A 13,575-nucleotide genomic window follows, 5' to 3' on the forward strand; every position below is an offset into this window, starting at 1 on the left:
ACCTCCTTTCCCCTTTCCTGGGTAATGTGCAGCGCCCCCATCACCACCTCCCAGAGCTACAACGTGCCTGGGGGTCTGGTGCTGTGTGGCAGCTCAGTGATGTACTTCCACACATATCTTAAAAAACAAAAAATAAGGACCCTGCACAAAGGCTGAGTGGCTAAATTCTCACCTTGCAAGTGCTATGATCCCATACGGGTGCCGCTGTTCTGGCTGCTCTACTTCCCATCCAGCTCCCTGCTTGTGGCCTGTGAAAGCAGTCGAGGATGGCCCAAAGCCTTGGGACCCTGCACCCTGTGTGGAAGACTTGCAAGAACCTCTTGTCTCCCAGCTTTGTTATCAGTTCAGCTCTGGTCATTACAGCCCTTTGGGGAGTGAACCAGCAGATGAAAGATCTTTCTGTCTCTCCTTCTATTTGTAAATCTCATCTGCCTTTCCAATAAAATAAGTGTCTTTAAAAAAAATAAACTATGCTGGCACACTGGCATAGCTAACAGATTTGGCATTACCAGGCCCAGAATGCCTATCAGCTTTCAGTTGCTTTTCTCCAAGCAGTGTAATGCTTGCTTAGGTACAATGCAACCTAGGCAGTTGTCTACAGCTTGGGAGAAAATGAATTTTTTTGATGATTTATTTATTTTTATTGGAAAGTCAGATGTACAGAGAGGAGGAAAGGCAGAGAAAGATCCATCCACTGGTTTACTCCCAAGGAGCCGCACTGGCCAGAGCTGATCCAATCTGAAGCCAGGAACCAAATGCTTCTTCCAGGTCTCCCACACTGGTAGTGTCCCAAGGCTTTGGGCTGTTCTCCCAAGTCTCATGCAGCGAGCTGGAAGAAAAGTGGAGCAGCCAGGATACAAACTGACGCCCATATGGGATCCTGGTTCATGAAAGATGAGGACTTGAGCCACTAGGCTATTGTACTGGGCCTAAAAATAAATTTTTTAAAAAAGAAAAAATATATATATAAAACTTCATAATCTTTTGTCTCTAGTGTATCTGAGCTTTCCAAGGGAGTCTCTGAAAAAAAAAAAAAAACCACATAGAGCTGGATGTTCCTTTTCTACAAAGGAAGGTGTCTGAACTAAGTAGGTTACCTGGTCCATTTACTCTTGTAAATTGCATAGCAACAGTTGTCAAATGCAAAGACACACTCAATCTTCCTTAAGTTACATTTTTCTAGGTAAAGTGCTACAAAATTTTCAGAAAGTGTCTGTCTGGGGATCTGTTGATGCTCTCATGATCCATTTATCAGTCTTGCTGATACATACACTGATCACATGAGACATCTGGAATGTGTGTCATTTTTCATAATTTCAGACCTGAGAAATGATGACTTACCAATAGCCTTGTTTTAGTTTGAATGTACTACCTCCTAGACCATTCAATTTTGGGTGGGAAATTTACACATTGTTTTATTTATTTTTAATGTAATTTATGTATAACATATACTCTAATATACCTAATGGTTACATAAAATATAATTTAAATTTACATAAATTATATGTTATAAATTTATGCAATTTATTTAAAAATACAGGTCTCTAGGCCGTGCTTCAGACTTTTAAATCCCTTTTCCTGCTATTCTTGGCTTATGCCTGGTATAAAACTTAGCATGTTATTTATATATATGTGTGTGTGTGTATACATCTTAGTATTATTATATATCATACGTGAATAATTCATAAATTATGTTCATCCTTTTTCACAAATATACTGATTTCTTTAAAAATGGGCAAGGATAAGCCCTTGGAACAATGGCTTGGGATGCCTGTATCCTATGCTGGAATGCAAGATTTATTCATTTAAAAGGCAGAGTGACAGAGAAAGGGGCGACAGAGGGTGAGAAAGATATTGCACATCTGCTGGTCCACTTCCCAAATGGCTGCAAGGAGCACAGAACTCCATCAGGGTGTCCCACATGGGTGGCAGGGTCATCTCCCAGTGTCATAATCCAGCTCCCTGCTAGGAGCATGTCTCATGAGCATCCTGGGAGGTAGCAGATGATTCACGCACTTGCGCACTCGGGTCTCACTAACTTTGCAAAACAGAGCTCACAGCTCCTGGCTTTGACCTGGCCCAGGCCTGGCCATTACAGGTGTTTGGTTAGTGACTCAACACATGGAAGACCTCTATCTCTCCATCTCTTTCTTTTTCTGCCTTTTAAATAAAATGAAAATTGAAACAAACAAAAATGGGTTTACACATTTTCCTTAGAATTAACAATTTTTTTCTAAGCATGCTTGGTTTGGATATTTGGATGCTGAATGTCCCTCAAAGACTGAAGTATTAAAGGTTTGGTCCCCAAAGTGGCAATGTTGGGAGGTGGAACCACTGGGAGTTGGGGCTTAGTGGAAGATCCTCAGACCATCCAGAACATGCCCTCAGAAGTTAGTTTTTGTCTTGTTTTAAGATTTATTTATTTTTATTGGAAAGTCAGATTTACAGAGAAGGAGAGACAGAGAAACATTTTCTGTCTGCTGGTTCACTCCCCAAGTGGCTGCATTGGCCAGAGCTAAGCAATCTGAAGCTAGGAGCTTCTTCCAGGTCTCCCATGTGAGTGCAGGGTCCCAAGGCTTTGGGTCATCCTCTACTGCATTCCCAGGCCACAAGCAGGAAACTGGATAGGAAGCACAGCAGCTGGAATATGAACCAGCAACCATATGGGATCCTGGTGCATGAAAGGCAAGAACTTTAGCCACTAGGCTATTGCACCAGGCCCAAAGGCAGTTTTTTGTGTGACCTCTTCAGTTCTCCCAAAAGGGTTGATATAAAAATGTGAGTTTGAATCCAGTCACTGTCTCTGGTTCCTGAACACTAACATGATTCTTGGCCAACACTCACTGTGGTGTTGCCATCTATCAACCTAAAAAAAGATGCCAAATGATGGAGCTGCCTGAGGTTGGACTCCAACTTCCAAAACTGTGAACTAAATAAATAAATATTTTGTTTTTTTTTTTTAAGATTTTTAAATTTTTGGGAAAGTCAGATATATGGAGAGGAGGAGAAACAGAGAGGAAGATTTTCCGTGCAATGGTTCACTCCCCAAGCAGCCGCAACAGCTGGAGTTGAGCCAACTGAAGCCAGGAGCTAGGAGTTTCTTTCAGGTCTCCCACACGGGCGTAGGGTCCCAGTGCTCTGGGCCGTCCTTGAGTGCTTTTCCAGGCCACAAGCAGGGAGCTGGTTGGGAAGCCGGGCCTGCTGGGACTGGAACTGGCGCCCTTATGGGATCCTAACACATTCAAGGTAAGGACTTATGCCACTAGGCTACCAATAAAAAGAAAAAAGAAAAGGTGCCTCAAGCATTTTGTTTCCATAACAAATGCTGACTGACAAATACAAGTGGCTTTGCCTTCTTTGTTCTGCAGCCTTCAAACAGTTCATGGAAAAGGAATATTATGGGGCCCGGCGGCGTGGCCTAGCGGCTAAAGTCCTCGCCTTGAAAGCCCTGGGATCCCATATGGGCGCCGGTTCTAATCCCGGCAGCTCCACTTCCCATCCAGCTCCCTGCTTGTGGCCTGGGAGGGCAGTTGAGGATGGCCCAATGCATTGGGACCCTGCACCCGCGTGGGAGACCTGGAAGAGGTTCCTGGTTCCCGGCTTTGGATCGGCACAGCACCGGCCCGTTGCAGCTCACTTGGGGAGTGAATTATCAGATGGAAGATCTTCCTCTCTGTCTCTCCTCCTCTCTGTATATCTGGCTGTAATAAAATGAATAAATCTTCTGTAATAAAATGAATAAATCTTCTGTAATAAAATGAATAAATCTTTAAAAAAAAAGATTTATTTATTTTATTACAAAGTCAGATATACATCTGGCTGTAATAAAATGAATAAATCTTCTGTAATACAATGAATAAATCTCCTGTAATACAATGAATAAATCTTCTGTAATAAAATGAATAAATCTTCTGTAATAAAATGAATAAATCTTTAAAAAAAAAGATTTATTTATTTTATTACAAAGTCAGATATACAGAGAGGAGGAGAGACAGAGAGGAAGATCTTCCGTCCGATGATTCACTCCCCAAGTGAGCTGCAACGGCCGGTGCTGTGCCGATCCAAAGCCGGGAACCAGGAACCTCTTCCAGGTCTCCCACGCGGGTGCAGGGTCCCAATGCATTGGGCCATCCTCAACTGCCCTCCCAGGCCACAAGCAGGGAGCTGGATGGGAAGTGGAGCTGCCGGGATTAGAACCGGCGCCCATATGGGATCCCAGGGCTTTCAAGGCGAGGACTTTAGCCGCTAGGCCATGCCGCCGGGCCAATAAATAAATCTTTAAAAAAAAAAAAGGAATATTATGAAACACTGCATGGATTTCCTCACTGGTGGTTTGGTGCCAAGTGGTACACAAACTATTCTCCTAGTAAAACCAGGCCTTGGGTAAAATCTTAGCAACCATGCGCCAGTGTAAAGGGAAAACTATACTGGTTCACTAGTCCTGTGTATCTTCTCTCAACTTATGAAGTTTAACCAATAGGTAAGTATGCAGGGATGGGTCAAAACCTAGGTGTGATTTGCTCAAACACTGAGCATTTCAAAGACAGGCCTGTCATCAGTACTGACTTTAGGCCCACTTTGGGGAGATCATCTTTGGGCATTATTATTTTCTGCTCAGCTTAAGTGATTTTATATGAATGAGAACTTGGGCTCTGCTGAGTCAGTCGATGGTATCCAGACAATGTGATTTATGGTGATTCCGTTTTTGCCGGAGAGCTAGGCCTCGGGAGTCTGAACAGCTGAAGTTATCACTCACGCAGGCCCCTGCATGCCTATGTGACTGACACTCAATAAGAACTCTGGACACGACTGTGCACATGTCATCACAGGTAGCAGAGGGAATAAAACTTGTCCATGCTACTCTTGCCAGGACAAACTTGCACCTGGTTTCCCCTGGAGGTCATCCCAGCTGACTTCAATCTTTATCCAGTCACTGTAATAAATGTCACTGTGATTCTAACAGCTCCTCTGAGCCGTGTGAGTCATCAAGCAGGAAGTGGGCTTGAAGACCCCACACAGCAGGACAACCATGCTCAGGTGTGTAAGGCTGTAAGTTAGGGGCAAGCCCACATGCCCCTCTCTCCTCTCCAAAGGATGCCGATCCTGCGGCCAGATTCTCCCCAGCGTGAGGGTAGGCAAGAGAGAGAAGATAATTGTTTGAACAATTTTACCTGGATTTTAAGAAGAACCAACATTTTCTTGAACACTCATTACACATTCTTTTAAGAGCTGCGAAAGTATCATCTCTTTGAATCCTCACACAATTCCATAAATAGTTAAAACCATTACCATCTATAAGGGAAATACAAGCTTAATACATGGGAATTAAATTACCTGGCCAAGGTTTCACTGCTAACAAGTGGCAGATCAGATTTAAGATGAAGCCTGTGCTCTTTACAGAAAACAACACATGAAATTCAATATATACAGATAGGCAGAAATTAAAATAATGTCAGTCTAAAAATAAAATTGCTACCATTAAGAGATAAGATAATGTTGCAATGAATTGGGGTTTTCTAGGTCTCACTGTAAGACAATATTTAAAGAGAAGCAATCTACTATATACACAATTAATATAGTAACAAATGTCAAACTACTCTCAAATATTCTGAATTCCCTGATAAAACTGAATTGACCCATTTTGTCCTGGTGGCTCTCAATTCTTATGCATTCTCATGAATCATTCCCAGATTTCCTTTCAAAGCCCTGACATGAAAGAGAGATTGAAATATGAGTCAGATCCTCAGAGACCAAAAGCCCAAAAAATGAATTTGCAAAATAATTTACATAGATCAGGATTAAAATCATTTGGAAATCAAATTTCTGAGTGGACAGTATCAAAGTGTGCCAACAGAAAGCCATTAGGCACACAGCAACCTAATTAACGTGCATAAATTATTCTAATTAAATTCTTACAGAATAATTTATTGTCTGAGGCCTTAATTATTAAGTACATCATCACCAAACTAGATAATCATAGTTGACATCTTGACGGAAATTTGGAATGATGAGGAAACACCGTGCATTAGCTGTGAGGAAATTTGATTTCCAGTGTGGCCTCTACCATGAACTTGTGGCAATTCTTTGGTCAAGTTGCTTAATCTCTTGTGCTTAAGATGTGTAAAATGGGAAATTTGGAATAGGTTTAATGCCTTGTTTATCTTAAACAAGTTTTAAGATATTTATGTATATATAACTATATATTATAGCTATAATATTGAATTTCATGTTAAGTATTACATTTCAAGAAATTTACTTACATTACAAGGTACAAGCAGAGTATCTACAGAGCTGCATTTTAGGGAAAAGAAAGTTTATCTATGCAATTATGTAATTATCTATGCATTTCATATTGAGAATATCCCTCATAAAGTGCACATATAAACATGCATATGTATACATAATTATTACATATGTAATATATTAACTTATATTGCACATAAATATATATAAAGTTTTATAGAGCAAAAAATGTGTAGTATCAGAGCCATACACAGCAAAATAAGTATCTGCCTATGGAATTGGTGTTTGTATGTGTATACATATATATACATATATATACACATACACACACACATATATATATGCAGCGATTCAATTCCCAGATATGTTTGGATCCAGCTCCCTGCTGATGCATCCAGGAAAACAGCAAAAGATGGCCCAAGTGCTTGAGTCCCTGAATCCACATGAGAGATCCACATGAACCTCCTGGCTGCTGGCTTCAGACTGGCCCAGTAGCAGCCATTGTGGCCATTTGGGCAGTCAGCCAGCAGATGGAAAATATCACTTTCTCACAACTAAAAATACATAAATCTTTAAAAAAAAGTGAATTCTCAAGTAAAATAGGGCGAATGGTAAATCCAGGAGGAAAGACATTTTATGAAAATGTAGGCCATTTCTCTGACAAATCAAGTAAGAAGTCTACAGGACTAACCGTTCTAGTTTAAAAGGAGCTCTAATAGTTCTAATCACCCATAATTCAACGTGACCATCACAGGGGGAAATGGCAAAAGATTGTATATGACTAGTGATGGGGAGAAATAGCAAATACACAGCATCACTCAGGAGTATTCCACCGCGGTGTATGGGAAACAGGACAGAGAAACAGATTCAATCAGGCAGATCTGGAATGTGGAAGGCTTCCCAGGACAAGTGACCTAGTTTCTCCGGCATAAAAGAAAAGAGGAAGAAAACTAAAGGGACGAAAAAACCCTTTAATCTGGGACAAGGCATCCTAGGGGAATGTTCAGCCTGCTGTGCCACAAAGCTGCCCTTCATTATAGTATTACATCTGGTTTGTTTAGGTTTGGAATTTTCTATAAGCAAAAGCTAACAAAATGTAGAGATAGCAACCAAACGCAATGTGTTCCTCAGAATTGGGCCTTTGCTTGAACAAATCGTCCAAAAATAGAAAGGCGATGTGGCTTTCACGGAAACAAGGTTCTACTTAACTCTGCTCTTCGGGTTTGTCTTTGGTTCTTAAGATTTATTTGTTTGAAAGGCAGAAATAGAGAGAGGGAGAGATGGAGAGATTTTTTTCATCTCCTAGTTCAATTCCCTACTCCGCTTCTCAAATGACTGCCAATGGCCGGAGCTGGGCTAGCCCAAAGCCAAAAGACAGTCTCATCTGAGTTTCCCCAGTGGTTATGGAGGTCTCGGACTTGGGCCACCCTCTGCTGCTTTCCCAGGTCATAAGCAGAGAGCTTGATTGGAAGTGGAGCAGCCAGGACTTGAACTAGTGGCCATAGGGGATGCCAGTGGTACAGATGGAGAATTATAATGCTATGCCACCTTAATATAAGATGACAGGGATCCCCAATACATAGGCTCAAATTGTTATCTAAACCATAAAGAGCCTTTAAAAAAAAAATCACTGTCTCAATATTAAGGGTCACAGACAAGGAAGAATGAATCTTCTTTGCCCTTTAAAAGGTCTGCTACATTAGGACCAGCATTGTGTTATGGCTGGTAAAACCACTATGTGAAATGACATGGGCAACCCAAATGGGCACCAGTTCAAGTCCTGGCTATACCAATTCTGAGCCAGTTGACTGCTAATCCACCTGGGAAAGTAGTAGAGAATAGCTCCACTACTTGGGTCCCTACCACCCACATGGGAGACCAGGAAAAAGCCTGGTCCAGTCAAGGCTATTGTAGCCATTTGGGAAATAAAACAACGGATGAAGATATCTCTTGTTCCCCCTCTCTAAGCCTGCCTTTCACATACATAATTTTTTTTAAAGAAAAAAGAAAAAAGGACACCACACTCCACCTGGATCTTTTCAGTCAAACCTATCTTGAATTCTGTGAGTCACAATACTGACACTAGCTTTGAAGGACAACACTCTTGAATAGGGAGATGTGCTACAGGGAAATGAATTTGCTGTTTTGCTTATAACTGTATCCCTTGACAACCAATGCATGGGAACCCACATAATAATCATACTGAGATTAATTATATTATCCCTCTTGCAAAACCTAAGAGCTTCTAGAGAAACATCCTAAGTTTGCTGGTGTCAATTGTTGCTAAATGAATAGTACTTAAAGAATGCTGGCTTTCAGTACATTCCAGCTTAGCTGTTGATTATGGCCCCGTGCAAGTGCATACTCCTTTTCTGCCTCACATTCTTCATCTGTCAGACAAATAACACTGCTTTTCTCTTGAAGTTTTTTCTTTTAAGTTTTCCTTTATTATTTCATTGAATACATCTTTATAATTTTTTTTTATTGGAAAGGTGGATATACAGAGAGGAGGAGAGACAGAGAGGAAGATCTTCCATCCGATGATTCACTCCCCAAGCGGCTACAACGGCCAGAGCTGAGCCAATCCAAAGCTAGGAAGCAGGAGCTCCTCCATGCTTCCCACGTGGGTGCAGGGCCCCAAGGCTTTGGGCCATCCTCAACTGCTTTCCCATTGAAGTTTTTAAGATTAAATAAGTAATCTATTGAGTGTTTTGCCCAAGGCTAGCACACAGCCCATGCATGATAAGCCACTTGGGAAGTGAAACAGTAGATAGAAATCTTCTAATTTTCTCTCTCTCTCCTGTCCCTCCCTCTTTCTCTTTATGACACTGAATTTCAAATAAGTAAGTCTTCAAAAAAAAAAAGAAAAACAGTGAGGCTGCCCTGTTAGCATCAATGTCTTATATGGGCACTGTGGTCCATGACCCTGCTGTTTCATTTCTGATCCAGCTCTCTGCTTTTGGCCTGGGAAAGCAGAGGACGAGGGCCCAAGTCATTGGGCCCTTACTCCCACATAGGAACCTAGGAAGAAGCTCCTTGCTCCCAGCTATGAATCAGCTCAGTTCCGGCTATTGTGAATATTTGGGGAGTGAACGAATGGATGGAAGATCTATCTCTAATGAACACACTTGCACCTCTACCCAGCAAATATTTTAGCACTGGTACTTAGACATTTGAAAAAGTCAGTTCCTTAACCTCCCCTTTCTGAACTCCTCACCCCAGAGGTAACCTCTCTCTTTAATGTAGGTCATTCCCATTAGTGTCCACAGACTGTTACCAAATATGCAGACATCTCTAAGCCATTTAAACATTTTAGTCTACATTTTACTCAATGGCACTATACTGTATATAACTTTCTAAAACTTTTTTTTCAATTCATCATTATGTGTTAAAATGTACCTACAGGTGTATCCAGCAGATCTAATTCATTCCTCTTACTACTGTAATGTATTTACTTGCCCATTCAACTGTTAATGTACATTTCAATTTTTTCTACTCTAAACACTGCTGCTAAAATGTTCTGGAGCAGGGCCCAGTGTGGTGACTCAATTGGCTAATCTTCTCCTCGCAAGCAAGGATCCCATATGGGCACCAGTTCATGTCCCAACTGCTCCAATGCTCATTCAGCTCCCTGTTTATGGCCTGGGGAAGCACTGGAGGCTGACCCAAGTACTCAGGCCAAGTTGGAAGCCTGGAAGAAGTTCCTGGTTCCTGGCTTCAGATCAGCTTAGCTCCAGCTGTTGTGGTCACTTGGGGAATGAACCAACAGATGGAAGATTTTCTATCTTTCCTTCTTTCTATAAATCTGCCTTTCCAATCAAAATAAATATTTTAAATGTTCTTGAGCATAGTATTTTGAGATTATATACATTTGGAGCATATACTGAGAATAGAATTGCCTGGAACATGAGCATCCCACATAAGCACTGGTCTGAGTCCTGGCTGTTCTACTTCCTATCCAGCTCCCTACTATTGTGACTGAGAAGGCAGTGGAAAGTGATCTCTTCAGCTCCTGGTACCTCAAGGAAAACAAGAACAGAGTTTCTGGCTTTTGGCTTGAGCATGGCCAACTCCCACTTGCCGTAGTTATTTTGGAAAACAAGAATACGGAAACACCTCTTGCTCCCTTTCTCTAGTTGCCTTTCAAATCAGTAAATAAAATCTCTGCTTCAAAAAAAAATTGTTGTATCTACCATAACTTCCAAAGTTAAACTACCTGTGCAAGATGAACATTTATTTCAGTAATGTTGTCATCTCAGAGTTCTTCATTGCATTTAAGGACATTATACATTCCTCTATATGTTGTAATAAACAAACAAACAAAAAGGCATTACCAAGTAAATCACTATGCCTCTTCGTAGGAATCTTGGTTCAGTGTTAATCAATTGAGTTTTATCACACGTTTCAGCTCCTGGCAGCTTGAAAAGAAAGATAAGTATCACTGAAATAGGTATACCGTCTCTTTTTGAGGGGACTAACAATATCTTAGCATCACTTTTTGCCAAAATAATAAATGCTTACACTGAAAACAGCAGAAAATGCTGAGTATGTAAGGTTTTCTTAATTTTTTTCATATGGTAAGGAATTGGTGCAGTGGCTCATTAGCTAAATACTTGTTTGCATGCCCTAGGATCCCATATGGGCACCGACTGCTCCACTTCCCATTCAGCTCCCTGCTTGCGGCCTGAAAAAGCAGCAGAGGATGGCCCAGAGCCTTGGTTCCCTACACCTGCATGGGAGACCTGGAAGAAGCTCCTGGCTTTGGATCGTCTCAGCTCTGGCCCTTGTGGCAACCTGGGGAGTGAACCAGTGGATGGAAAATCTTTTTCGGGCCCGGCACCGTGGCCTAGCGGCTAAAGTTCTCGCCTTGAACGCCCCGGGATCCCATATGGGCGCCGGTTCTAATCCCGGCAGCTCCACTTCCCATCCAGCTCCCTGCTTGTGGCCTGGGAGGGCAGTCGAGGACGGTCCAATGCACTGGGACCCTGCAGCCGGGTGGGAGACCTGAAAGAGGTTCCAGGTTCCCGGCTTCGGATCGGCACAGAACCAGCCCGTTGTGGCTCACTTGGGGAGTGAATCATCGGACGGAAGATCTCCCTCTCTGTCTCTCCTCCTCTCTGTATATCTGTCTGTAATACAATGAATAAATCTTTAAAAAAAAAAAAAAAGAAAATCTTTTTCTCTGTTATCTCCTTCTCTGTAAAATCGGCCTTTTCAATAAAAACAAATAAATCTTTAAAAACAAATAAATCTTTAAAAACAAAAAAAAATCTGGTAAAAGAAATTTAATATTTTTAAATTTTAGTTCAAAATAATGGAAATAGTGGTAGTAACCAAAGAGTTAAACTTCTGTTTCTAATTTTTACTCAAAAAAAGAGAAGCAAATACATTTGTAGTGATATTACTCCTCAGATATATTTGAATATAAAATATCTTACTGTCCATTTAGTATTTTTTCATTTCTTACAGACACATTCAAAACAAGTAATAATTCTCTCTAGAAAAACTGCTCCTTTTACAGATGGGGAGTCTAGCAAGGGAAGAGAGAGGCTAGACGACTGTCCCTAGGGGAAAAACGGAAGAACTGGAGAGCTGCTCAGACAAAAGGAGTCAGCGGGGAAAAGCAGTCATTGGAGGAGGCTGTGCTTCCAATCTGTTGCTGGTTTACAAAGTGCATCTATTCCTGGAGGACACAGTACCAGCTAACTGAATGGGGCCAAGGCAGGCTGTGCCAGATTCTCTTTTGCAAGTTTGCACTCTCCCTTCCAGGGGTCCCGGCGTGCCCTGAACCCACCAGATAAGCCAGCCCATGCACTTCTCATGAAAGCAAGCACACGCATTCGTTTGCTCATTCATTCTTGCTTGGCACTCAGACAAAACGCGTGGGACTAAAAACGAAAAAAAAAGTATACAGGGCGTAGAAGTGCGAAACTCATGGTATTTATTTGCATTAATGTTAACTGTCTGCCTCCGCCCCCACCTAACTCACACTTCCAGGAAAGGGGTCCTTATCGTTTTCTAAGTTGTTTTGGTTTTTTCCCTATCCTTGGCACAGCACACAGTACCCACACAGATCAAGTCCTCACTGAACAAAGGAGTGACTTCAAAGTGTATTTTTGAAAGGAAGCCACTTTCTCAGATTTGTAGCCCTGAAAATCTCTTTATTATGAACACAAGCTTTCCCGGGTGCCTGGGTGGCCACAGGGAAATGAGAGAGGAGAGGATACGCGAGGGTCGGGACTTTGGGGCTCTCGACCAAGGTTCTCCCTGCACACCCCAGCCCGCCCGAGTGCCTCACCAGTTCAATGGCCACTACGTCTCGCAGCGCCACAGCCCGCCGGATGGACTTGGGAGGGTTCTCGGTCAGGTAGATGAGACGGTCGCTGAGCACCACGTACTTGAAGGTGTGGTTCTCCCAGTTGGACACCACGATGCAAGACTCGTAAGCGCGGATGGCATCGTAGTCCTTGGGCGCCAGATGCCTCCGGAGGAACGCGTCCAGGCGGCTGTTAGTGCGCGCGGGAAAGCCGGACTGTGCAGGGCTGGCCATGCTCCGGCGCCCGCCGGGACGAGTGCCCGGGGAGAAGGGCCCCCAGGTCCGCCCGCCTCCACCCCACAATGCTATGGAACCCACAGTGGAATCCCCGCCGCCACAATACCGCACGTCTGCCCTGGGCGGGGACAGAGCCTGGCTCAACTTGAGGGGGTTCCGCCCCCAAAGTGTCTACCCGCACACTAGTGGGCGGGGCAAAATCTGGCTCCTTAAGGGCCAGGCTGATGGGCACCTGAGCTAATGCCCACAGGGTGCCCTTCGAAGGGCTGGTACTTTAGGGGCGCTCCCAGCGTGGCCCATCCCTCCCCCCCGCTCTAGCCTTCTGCAACTGCTGGGGAGTCCTATCCTACACCAATTTTATTGATAAAGGAAGTCAGTTTTACTGTGGTCTCTTAAGAAAGAAACTTGAAAGAGAGCGGATTTAATGGTGTATTTTTTTTTTTTAAACAACCTTAGAGCCCTATTAAGACACTGATTCAGCATTTCGGTACAGCATTGCCTGGTCTACTTCTCTAGTGCTGTGTACCCAGGCCTGGGACAATCCAGGTAGGATGAAGCAGCCGGGGAGGTGGGGATCTTGAAAAGCTGAAGCTGATAGGCTGCTGAACGCTGTTCACACAGCCCTGAGACTACAAAGAGTATCGCTGAGCTTTCCACTGGCCAGGACCATTCACATGTTAGTTAAGAGAGATGAGAAAAGCACCACAGAAACTTGTCTAGGTGAGGGTTTATGTTTTATTTCAAGTCCTAGAAAGCCATTTATCTCCCATCCTCCTCCT

The 13,575-nt window shown here is 42.9% G+C and overlaps 1 protein-coding gene across 1 annotated transcript in view; it reads right to left on the reverse strand.

Moving 5' to 3' along the window:
- Positions 1 to 12,940, reverse strand: part of C15H12orf56 (chromosome 15 C12orf56 homolog) — a 72,295-nt gene extending 59,355 nt beyond the window's left edge. The window contains exon 1 of the mRNA XM_004582993.2: positions 12,542 to 12,940. Within this exon, the coding sequence (XP_004583050.2) occupies positions 12,542 to 12,793 (252 nt within the window). The 5' untranslated portion in view covers positions 12,794 to 12,940. The remainder of the gene's footprint in view (positions 1 to 12,541) is intronic.
- Positions 12,941 to 13,575: the final 635 nt, after the last annotated feature.

Source organism: Ochotona princeps, chromosome 15 (assembly GCF_030435755.1).
Source record: "Ochotona princeps isolate mOchPri1 chromosome 15, mOchPri1.hap1, whole genome shotgun sequence".
NCBI lineage: Eukaryota > Metazoa > Chordata > Mammalia > Lagomorpha > Ochotonidae > Ochotona > Ochotona princeps.